Genomic DNA, 12,131 nt, shown 5'->3' with positions numbered 1-12,131 from the left:
CGCCTGCCCGGTCTGGTCCGGCGTCATCTCTGCTCCTCACAAGAAGCAGACCAGGCAGCCTCCCTCCTCTCCCCTAAGCCAATGTCATTACAGTGTTGTGATTGGTTGGGACGCCGACCACACAGGCTTCTATGGGGAGGTCATTTTCTCCATATAGGCTGCATTCAGCCTACATGGAGAAAAGGGAGAGTGTGTTTGACTGGTTTGGTCAGCCCTGGGGCCGACCAAACAGTCTGCGCCCTCAGAGTGGGCAAGCCACTTCTCCCCTGCCCTATGGCAGGACGCCAACCCCCGCACACCCAACCAAACCCTTCTGCCTTCTCGCAGTGTGAGAAGCAGAAACATAAAATGTTATTTATATTACCATTTTACGTTTCTGCTTCTCGCACTGCGAGAAAGCAGTGGGGCAAAGCACCTCCGCCCACATGGAGGAGCTGTCCCCGCAGAGAAGGAACTTTTAAAAGCAGCTAGCACTGCTGGGACCTTCTGTTTTCTTTCCATGACTACTCTTGGCAGAATTTTGCACCTGGTGTATCTGCCATAATGGTGGTACGTGAAGCCTGGGAGCTCAAGAAGTGCCAGTCTGATGTGTAAATCATAAACAGTGCTGGCCAGTTCTTGTGCACATGCAGTGTTTGAAGGAGAGACTACACCTTCACATAAACACTTCTATTTGTAGGATTCGGGCAGGAAAATAAAGTATGACTGGTGAAAAACTGGACTACTGTCAGGAATGGTGACCATGCAAGGAAGAACTGAACACCAACTATCATGCCATGCATACCTACAGAATTACAATAGATACGCATGTGGGTAGACACACCTTATGTGGTTTCACTCAGGTGAACCATGTCAATCATTTAACCATTTTTATTGTGTTGGCTTTGCTTCTCTACATGTTCAATATAACATCATGGATTGCAATAGATCATACACAGTAATCTGGTGCCAGTTCCTTCATGAAGCCAGACACAGAGGCTCTCAGATCAATACCTATGTTGGGAAGGCAGACGTTTATGTGGCCTTTTAGTTCTTCCATTCTACCCAAAAGTTCAAATGGTAGTTTATTCTCTGTTCTTTCACACTTTACTTTTCTCCTGCTCTGTGTGATCAAGTGCTGGAGGTGCACTTTTTAAGGAAAGGAAAGGACAACACCTTCAAGTCCAAGTGTACTTTTATCCAGGACACCTCAAGCACAGTTACCCCTTAACTCCAGCTCCATCTCAACTGTCACTCATGAAATTTCACCCACCATCACTCCATGGTTTTGATCCAGAATGAGATCACAGCATAGTGCTAATCAAGTACATCACGCACTGTTGCACCAGTGGCTCCTTTTGTCATGAACATTGCATGCTTACGTGGTGATTTAGCATAGGGGAAAGATAGGTGAACTAACGAATGAACTTCCTAAAGTGAATCAATACATGGGAGTTTCTGAGCACTTCATGTATGGTTCATCTACTTCTTATTTGTAAGCACTTAACATAACACACTTATCACTAAACATTAAAAAGAGCATGTAGTTTGCTGCTACTTTGGTAGTCTTCAATTGATATATTAGGTTGATGAGGGTGGTAGTAGCATAGGCATTTTCTTGCAATACAGACAATACCGTTGTGCAGTAAAGCAAAGGCGAATTAGAAAAACAGATTTCAGATACTAAACTAGTTGAGGCCAGTTTCATATACATATTTCACAGGAACTGATCCTGTTACATCTAAATGGTGTTAGTACCCTCTGGATTGGCATTCTCTCTAGACACCTCTTGCACCCATGTAAAGGCTCTTCCATGTAACTACACACCTCATGAAAGGGAAGCACTAATTCGATCACATAATCCCAATCTCAGCCCTTCTGCTTTGGTTGCTACATCTATACAACACTGATGGCAAAGTCACCGCCACACTTGACAGAGAAGTTGTGGTCTTCAGCAGGCAGCACAAAAGCTGATGCCAGTCCATCACCAGACTAAACCGTGAAAAGTGCAAGGAAGAAAACACAGAGGCAAACATTTTCAGTCTATGTCCCTGGGCTGTAGAAAAACGAACCCATCAAAGCAGACTTGAGCCATCCCCCTTGCAATTCACTAAACTCCTCAAGACCCACAACTTGAAGAGGAACTTGTAGCAGAAGTCTTAAATACAACTCTGTAGCTGAGTTTTCATAACAGCCCATGAACGTGGAACCCAGGCCTGTCCTGCTCGCTTCTTCTCTGATTCTATTGCACGCTCACTACCCCATGTTGCAAACAAAAACAAAAAAACTGTTTCTTTGATAAAAATCCCTATAGATGATACAACACTGCTACTCCCAGAGCTAAACTTTACGTTCCACAGACTCAGCCAACAAATTAAATAAGCAAAAACAAAGAACTCTCTAAAAAAAAATTCTAATTTTCTGATTATGCATGCAATGTGGTGAAAAACGCCCTTCCTCATATGTCACATAATATGGAAAGCGCAGTAATATGACACTGACCCCTGATGCGAATGCGGCCTTTTGTAAGGTAATGAAAACGTGAACTCTTTCCACATTGATTAAATTCTGGACATTGGATTGTAATGATACTGCCCAGCATCTGCGAGCCAGTACATTGCGCGTCTGCCTTCCCTTCACACAGGAATGCAGAATCCGGCCCTTCTCCCCTCAACACTTCACTTTAGTTCTCATTTGAAGTTCAGAGCCACACAATCGACTCACTATTGCCCAGAAGACCTAGATAAGTAGATTGTAATCTGTAACCGTACACGACAGCCGCTATCTCTGTAAAAGGATTCATGTAAGGTAGCACATACTCAAATGCACCGAGCTCATTTGCTCGGATTAATCTTGAAGTGAAATACAATTCCAGGGCTGTCAGCTTCCATTAGAAATAAGGCTGAAAGGTTAAGAGTTGAAGAGAGTGGGGAAATGTGCTCAGAAACTGAAGAGGCGCACACAAACTCTCAAATATAAAACATATTTACCAATAAAAGTCGAGCTGAATGGGGAACTCCGGTCAAAGGGACACCTTCCTCGCCCCCTCTCAATCCTCTGAGGTTCCAGCTGGAATATTTTATCCTTCAAACGAGAACAAAAAAAAAGGATAAATAACGGTATTGAAAAAAAACTACACATTTCTTACACATTACATGTATCTGGCTGGTTGCTTTGATATTTTGGTTTCAAATATGTGTTGTCCGTCAAACTGAGTTTTGTGCACTATGAAATTTGATAGCATAAAATCTGGAGTGAATAAGTTCAGCGAGTGATTCCACTAAGTGTCTTCCTCCTCAGCCATGCAACCGGAGTACACAGGCCCTGAGAGCATGCTGCAGCTATTAGATTTTCCAATTGAATGCAATAAGCAACATGTGGTCTTTGCTAATGGTTCTACCTGCTGGTCTGCCCACAGAGCAGACACCAAACGGCCCGTAACTGCGTCATCATGAGGCAACTCGTAAACTGAGGCACCCATTGTCTTCTGCCTCATACCCTGTTGGGGGAATCAGGAACCACATGCTGACAGAACCATACTGTTTGAAAATGTGTTAACGTGTGAAAGAATTACTTAGTTCATTCTTTTTGTATCGTCTTTTTTAGGGAAAGGCTGTCCGCTGACACCTATGACAGCATTTATCTAGGGAAACAGCCGTCACACCACAAGCATTACAATGCATGCCATTACCCCGCATGCCGTTGCAACGCAAAAGGTGTGTAGCAGGGAGTAGAGGGTGCTGAATTTAACTCCAACACCTTCCCTACTGTTGCACACACTGGAGTTGGAACAGTAAATTAAACTATTCCAAATTCCAGCGCACCCCTGACAGCAAGTCGGGGTAAAGATTTGTGATGCAACGGCATGCGGGGTACTGCCATGCGTTGTAACGTCATACAACCATTACGTAACAGTATGTGTATGCTATTTTAGAATAGAAACTAATGTAGACATACCTTCAGGAGGGTACTCAAGACATGGCTGTTTGAGCAGTAGCAGGCAGCACCCCTCCCCCTTCTCCCCCCCAGCGACTTGAGACCCTCACGGGGGAGTAGCGCGCTTTACAAATGTCCTGATTGATTGATTGATACTATTGGGTGCCAGCCCTGAGCAGGTGTTGCATTGGACTGGCCCACTTAACCCAAGTTTTATCCGATGACCGTCACCCAATGGGACTGTTTGCAAACGAGGCCGAATATATCTCAGCAAAGCAGATAATCTTGTGCTTAACTCCAAATATAAAGTAGTCCATCTCCAAAACCCTCCTTCCAACAGACGCAGAGTTACAAATAATACAGCACAGGGCAATTCTGATTCACCATTTAAAGATATATCCTACGAAATGGCCGATTTTCTAACAAATTAAGGTCTTGCATTGATTTTCACAGGTAGTTCCAGAATCCCGTAACAGGTTTTATCCTGCTGCAGCAATAGGTCCTGTCTCATAACAGCAATTCAAGCAAACACTCCTGTTTCTGCTCAAGGATTCCAAGAGACCTGGAGGGAGGCCTCCACTGTGCGCTAAAGTTTGTATGATGTGGTTGCAGCAGAACTGCTTTGAAATTCATCAACATCCCTTCTGTGTTGATATACATATTAAGCCCGATTGATCTTGCAAAACACTATGTAGATAATTAACTTCAAAGTTACAAGAGTGCACGGCTGTAGTTTGAACCTGGTATCTAAAAGCTAAAGTGAACCGATGCTCACATGTCTGAGTGTAATAATAGTATGTGATCTTAGCATGCCATGGCTCGTGAATGAGGTTCTTTGCGATGGGAATAGGAAGCTGGTGCAGTCACATCTTCACCTGACAATACTATTAGATGCAACCCTTCATTTATATTCCATCCCAAAACAAAGGCAACAACCGGCATATGAAGAGTGGCTACAGTGAATATAATTATGGAATAAATTCACTAAAATATTTTATATGCAGTACATTTTTAATGCAATCAGACTAATATCACAGCGGAAAAGTTTGGACCATTAGGACAGACGATAGATATGGTCACTATCAACAAAACCATGTTGCTCTAATAATAAATGGAATAATAAAGGGCTAGTTGACACTAAAATTGTTGTTTTCCACCAAGGAGTTTCAAGTGACATTGAAGAGACAAATAAAAAGCTAATGTGCTTGTGACGTCGCTTGAACTCTGAGATAGAAAACTGCATGATATTGGCACATGGCCATCTACACTTTTATGATATATGTATCCATCAAAATTCCATCCCATGCTCCGATCAGCTACACAAGGGAAGACAAATCATTGAGGAGCTATGCAAAAAATGGCCTCGGCCTCAGGTCCACATCCTTGTGCTGTTTATAAACTGCAATTATTTATATGCAGTGTCCTGCCTCATAGCCCCACAAACCTTTGGCTAAATCTCTTCATCTATAGAAACATAAACAAGCATTGGCATAGCCTATAGGTCTTGCCTTTGGGACCTTATAAGTGTTTAGTTATCCAGAACAATATCCTTTGTTCAACAACATCAACTGTTGCATGGCTGAACACTTATAAGGTCCCAAAGGCGAGACCTATTGGCTATACCAATGCTTGTTTCTAAGGGCCCAGTGATGTGGAGTTTTTGGCACACAAATGTGCTGCAAGGCTGGATGTGTCCCCAACCTTGAGGGCTCCTGCAGAAGCGGAATAGACAGCCTTAATGCAGCACTGGGCTCAAAGTCACAACCCACTGCACTTCAATACGGCTGTTTTTTTACTACCAAATCGGGGAACAATAGGGCAATTTACTTTTCGTGTATTTATGCCCATGGACCCCTCTAATGCAACTGCCGGTGCGGTAGCGAGACACAACATGGTTGGATTGGATGTGTCTGTACAGTCACTCTAAAAATAATAATAATAATAATTTGCAATCTAATAAGTCTCGCATTGCAGAAATTTTGACCTATTGTTATTGTAAATGACAATGCCTTTTATTATTGCAGGATTTTTAAACACATAAATAAAAGGCATTGCCATTTACAGTACCAATAGCACAAAATCTCGCAATTACAAGACGTATTACGTTGCAAATGCTTGTTCTTGTCAGAAAATGATTAATCTTCACAGCCATTTGAAAGTAAAGTTACGGCACAGGTTTGTTTCACACTAACACATTTAAGACTGCAGTTAGACCCATAGACACGTATCACTGTTAACCATAAACCACTGTGTGACAAAATAGAGACCATCTACCGCGATATAGTCACGCAACAACAGACTCAGGCAAAGACACACCCTGATCCTGATTCTAGCGAGGTGAACACCTCCCACTCTATAGACCTGCCTTACGAGCCCTTGTCGTTCTGGCCAAGATTAAAAACTCAGGATCTTCAAGCCATCTTAGGGAAACTGAAGTTGGGCTCCCCGATTGACCCCCTTCCTGTTTCAGTATTAAAACTTCTTGACATCTCACAACTGTCTGTGATATGTCAGACCCTCAATTTATCCCTATCTTCAGCGAAGGTTCCATCTATGTGGAAACACGCAATGGTCTCGCCCTGTTAAAAAAACCTTCTGCAGACCCCAAAATCATGGCCAACTTCCATCCGATATCACTGCTACCTGCCTTCTCCAAAATCCTGGAGACCCATGTCCATGGTCACCTTGCCAAATACTCGGAGAAAAACGGCTTACTACATTCTTCACAATCGGGTTTCCGCCCTGGCTTCTCGACCGAGACTATATTGCTCGGGGTGACGGAAAATCTTCGCCTTTTGGTCGACAGAGGGAAGTCTGCTGCGCTGATCCTTCTGCATCTCAGCGCAGCATTTGACACCATCTCCCATCCCACTTTGTGAAAATCTCTCTCTGCCATGGGCATTAGCGGAACTGCTTTGGATTGGATTGCATCGTTCCTTACTCTTAGGACTTTTCAGATTGCCTCCAATACCTCGACCTCAAAAATCCATCATTCCCCCTCTGGGGTTCCCCAGGGATCAGTTGTGAGTCCCCTACTTTTTAATCTGTATGTAACCCCCCTTGCCCAGATTGCGGAAGATACAGGTCTAAATATGTATACATACGCAGACGATTCCCAGATTATTTTCTCCCTTTCAAAAGATGAACAGGATGCCCCCTCTTGCCTTCAAAATGGCCTCAGAAAGATTGCAACTTGGATGAGTAACAACCTACTCAAGTTAAATGGCAACACGACAGAGGTTCTAGTAGTGGGTCCAGATCACTACTTGTGGAACCCCAGGCACTGGCCCTCTGAAATGGGCCTTCTACCTACCCCGTCAAACCAAGTACGTAATCTGGGTATCATCATTGACAATAAATTAACCATGGAGCCACAAGTCAACAATGTCACTGCCATCTGTTTCACCATACTGAGATGGCTTAGAAAAATCATCTGGGTGTTGCCAGAAGACACGCAGAAGTCAGTAGTCAATGCTCTGATCACCTCCCGATTAGATTACGGGAACGTCCTGTACCTGGGATCAACACAAGCAGTCAAGAGACGTCTCCAACTAGTCCAAAATGCCGTGGCCAGATTACTTTGCAAGTGCCCCAGAAGGGAGAGAATATCTGGACACATCAAGGCGCTCCATTGGTTAACAATCGAAAACCGCGTGAAATTTAAGACTCTGTGCCTTATGCACAGAATCAGATGGGGGAATGCCCCCAGATATCTACAATCCCTTGTGCAGGCTGATATGCAGGCTCGCTGTCTCAGGTCGGCATCTCAAGGCCTCTTTTGCGTACCGAAAGTGCGCAGAGCTACGATCGGAGGAAGGTCTTTCTCACTGCTGGGCCCAAAGCTATGGAACACTCTCCCACTGAACTTACGTCTGGAAACTCGCTATGACCACTTTCCCAGAGCAACCAAAACGTGGCTTTTTTAACCAGTAAATTGTTCTAGCCTCCCTCTCAGAGTTAAACATTCTGCTCTGCAATTTAGTGTCTCTCAGCGCCGGGAAACCCTTTTTTGGGTAGCTGTCGCGCTTTAGAAAACTAATAAATAAATAAAATAAATACGCATAAATCGGTTGGTGGTAACTTTTGCCCTGCCTGCCCTCGCTCGGGCCAGAGCTGTGATTGGACTGTGCGGCAGAAACAGGTAAAGAGGTAAAGAGCGCACCTGTGCAGAGGAGATTAGCAGAGGTCAGCGACAAGAGTGGAGCGAGGGCAGTGGAGTCGGGTATTGGCAACTTCATTGGGATACTATTGGGGACAAAGGACCTACTGGGTAATAGGTGCCGCTATTCTAAGAGGACCAGCCGCAGTAGCAAGCAGCAGTAAGCAGGCGGGGGTGGGGGGTAGAGATGGTGGGAAAGTGGGCAAGAGAAACTTCTGAACCATAGAAAGGGAAGAGAAAGGGAGATAAGATGAAGGGGACAAGTTAGGTGGTATAAAAGGAGAGGAAAATGTGGGGACCAGAAAGACGGCGGGAGCCTTGAGAGGACTTAAGGGAGAGAAACTCGGACCGGATTGAGTACAGGGAGGAAAGAGTGAGTGTTCGAGGAAGGGGAAGTAGCAAAGACTAAGTGGAGATGCAAAGACCGAGGCAGGAGAAGAGAGGGACCACGTGAATAAATATGAATTTATAGACGCCCCCGCTCACAATAACATACACCAAGTAGGTGGGCTGCCTGTGAGCTCTGTGAGGGTCTCTGAATAGCTTGTAGACTGAAGGATTCAGGGGGCGGGAGGTGGTGAACAGCAGACCTAGGAACATCCATGTGAAATATACTTGTGCCCCAGTTCCGGACCGCAGGGCATGGCAAACGCAAACCTCGGGCATAAACCCAGAGTTCTTTGCACGCAGCTTTTTTTTTTTCATTAATGGGCACAGTTATTCCAGGGCTTGCTTTGTGTCACCAGTAAAAAGTAAGCCCCGGAATAACTGTGGCCATAAAAGAAAACAAACATGCACGCAAAGAACTGTAAAAGCTGAAGACACTTCGGCTTTAAGTATGGGCGAATTTTGCGAATCAGCGGTTCGCGAATTTGCGCGAAATCGCAAAAAAATCCACGAATTCGTGAATTTCCCACTGAAATCGTGGATTTTTTTGCGATTTTTCACCATACTTTCTACTAGCTAATCAGTAAGAGCTACCTCGTTGGGTAAATGTATGGTGCTTTTCCTGCACTACAGCTGCGTAGGGCCAGAAGAGTTGCCTCCAGTGACCATGTGTGTGTAACTGTGCCATCACACCGAAGGGCGCCGGGGTCCCTCGAGTGAGCTGTCAATCATAGTGTGTAAAGGGCGGGAAGACGGTGCACACCGCTAGTGTGTGGGGGGCATATGGGGTGGCTTCTTTGCGAGTTCACATGCCTCTCGTGTGTATAAAAGGTCAGGCACAGATCAGAGCAGCAGACGGGGAGAAAGAAGCTACTGGTTACAGGAACTGCACGGGGATTGCACTCGTGAAAGTCAAGGATGCAAAGGCCTCCATCAAGCATCATAGCTAATTTTCGACTGTAGATATGGGGAGAAAGCACACCTGCCCTGCCTCGACAAAGCACACAATTTTTTGGGGCTGATTAACTTTGCCATCGCGCCGAAGGGTTTCGGGGTCCCTCGAGTGAGCTGTCCATCATACTGGGTAAAGGGTGGGAAGAGAGTGCACACCGCTAGTGTGTGTGTGGGAGGCAAACAGGGGGGGCTTCTTTGCGAGTTCACATGCCTCTTGTGTGTATAAAAGGTCAGACACCGATCAGAGCAGCAGATGGGGAGAAAGAAGCTACTGGTTACAGGAACTGCACGGGGATTGCACTCATGAAAGTCAAGGATGCAAAGGTCTCCATCAAGCATCATAGCTAATTTTCGACTGTAGATATGGGGAGAAAGCACACCTGCCCAGCCTCGACAAAGCACACAATTTTTGGGGGCTGATTAACTTTGCCATTGCGCCGAAGGGCGCCGGAGTCCCTCGAGTGAGCTGTCCATCATAGTGGGTAAAGGGCGGGAAGACGGTGCACACTGCTAGTGTGTGTGGGGGCAAACGGGGGGGCTTCTTTGCGAGTTCACATGCCTCTTGTGTGTATAAAAGGTCAGGCACTGATCAGAGCAGCAGATGGGGAGAAAGAAGCTACTGGTTACAGGAACTGCACTGGGATTGCACTCGTGAAAGTCAAGGATGCAAGGGCCTCCATCAAGCATCATAGCTAATTTTCGACTGTAGATATGGGGAGAAATAACACCTGCCCAGCCTCGACAAAGCGTACGATTTTTTGGGACTGATTAACTTTGCCATCTCGCCGAAGGGCGCCGGGGTCCCTCGAATGAGCTGTCTATCATAGTGGGTAAAGGGCGGGAAGACGGTGCACACCGCTAGTGTGTGGGGGGCAAACAGGGGGGGGGGCTTCTTTGTGAGTTCACATGCCTCTTGTGTGTATAAAAGGTCAAGCACCGATCAGAGCAGCAAATGGGGAGAAAGAAGCTACTGGCTACAGGAACTGCACGGGGATTGCACTTGTGAAAGTCAAGGATGCAAAGGCCTCCATCAAGCATCATAGCTAATTTTCCACTGTAGATATGGGGAGAAAGCACACCTGCCCAGCCTCGACAAAGTGCACGATTTTATGGGGCTGATTAAGAAGGTACTGAATTTGACCTTCAACTCACCTGCTTTATCTATATCTGTAAGTGCTTCCTGTTCACGGAGCCTCGTTGTCTACTTGTAACTATTCTCTGACCCTGCTTCGAGGGTCAGAGCAGGGTCAGGGAATATTTGTAAGTAGGCAACGAGGCGCCGCTCAGGAAGCACTTACAGGGTTACAGCAGGTGCCCAAGTTGAAGTTAATTTCTTTGTAACCATTTACTAAATAGTTACAAAGAAATTAGCTTCAACTTGGGCACCTGCTGTAACACTGTAAGTACTTCCTGAGCAAAATTCTTCCCGCCCGCGAATTCGAGGATTTTGCCCCAATTTCGTGCGGTTCGCGAAATCGTGGAAAATTAGCAAATTCGCGATCGGAATGAATTTTCCGCCCATACTTAATTTCACCTCATTAAAAAAAAGAAAAAAAAAAGCGCGTGCGAGAAATAAAGCTGAAGTGAAGAGAAGTTCTTTGCGCAATTGTTTTTTTTTCTTTAATGGGCTCAGTTATTCCGGGGCTTGCTCAGTATGTTGTGTCACAGGTTCAAAGCAAGCCCCGGAGTAACTGCGCCCATAAAAGATAACAAACACGCACGCGCTGCAGCAGGGGAGGGGGCCTGCGAGATTCCCTTGCGGGAGCATGCGACCATATGGCGCCACCATATGTCGCCATGCGCTCTCGCAAGGAAATAACTAGAAGTGCACGCGTTTCCATTGCAAGCAATGCAACTTGTGCACGTCTGGAGTTCTGGACTTTTTGGTTCCGTCCAGAGGTGTCAGGGAACAACACCCAAAGACCCCGGAGTTCCACCTGCCTTGGTGCGCAAATGAACAGAAACACGGGCTTCTCGATGGTGGCGTCAAAGACCAAAAGTTTATTACTGCAGGGACACAGAAGTCACAGAAACTACGCATGGGCAGTGTCTAGGAGCCTGTTCAATTTGTACAAAGAGGGTTGCTCCTTATATACTAGTTTTTGGCCTTCAGGCGAATTCTTTACATGTTGGTACATTCCCAAAACCTTTGTATCACAGATAATAAATATTTGGCGTACACAGGAACTGTTGATAAAATCTGATACAAAACATCTACGAAGAGGGGTTCCCACTAGTTCATCACAATCCCTTGTCAATATTGCATTCAAGAACCGGACCGCCTCATCGTAAATTTCGTTACCTCCCCCTAATAAAGGCCCAGAAGGAAAGGAGCAGAACCAGGTGCAGAAGATAGGAAAGCGGGATAAGAGATGTTTGTGGGTTGTAAATGGGCAAGGCTACCGGCTTCGGCCGCCTAATCATGATCGGGACAATGGACACGAGAACCAGTTCAGTTGGGCTGGCCTCGGGCAGGGGAGGCAGCCTTTGTCGAGTCATGTAGCTACAGCGTGATCTGGTTTAAGGTGCACGTGTCATGAAAGAGGTGAATCTCCGGCTAAGGCTGCGTGTCCTTAATCGAAATGAAGTGATCAGAGGTTATTGCATATGTGAGGGCAAGAAACACAAAATGGCGGTCATGATCTAAGATGGATGCCGTGGGTAGATCAGAAAGGTGTTCATAACAGGAGTGCTCTTGCTCGTAGTATAGCGAAAA

The 12,131-nt window shown here is 45.6% G+C and overlaps 1 protein-coding gene across 1 annotated transcript in view; it reads right to left on the bottom strand.

Annotated features, from left to right (window-relative positions):
• The window catches only part of SEMA3E (semaphorin 3E), a 648,430-nt gene that overhangs the window by 241,967 nt on the left and 394,332 nt on the right, over positions 1-12,131 (bottom strand). The window contains exon 5 of the mRNA XM_086919774.1: positions 2,970-3,063. Coding sequence (XP_086775900.1) covers positions 2,970-3,063 — 94 coding nt within the window. The remainder of the gene's footprint in view (positions 1-2,969; positions 3,064-12,131) is intronic.

Source organism: Lissotriton vulgaris, chromosome 1_1 (genome assembly GCF_964263255.1).
Source record: "Lissotriton vulgaris chromosome 1_1, aLisVul1.2, whole genome shotgun sequence".
In the NCBI taxonomy this organism is placed as follows: Eukaryota; Metazoa; Chordata; class Amphibia; order Caudata; family Salamandridae; genus Lissotriton; species Lissotriton vulgaris.
This window is presented reverse-complemented; position numbering and strand designations above follow the sequence as displayed.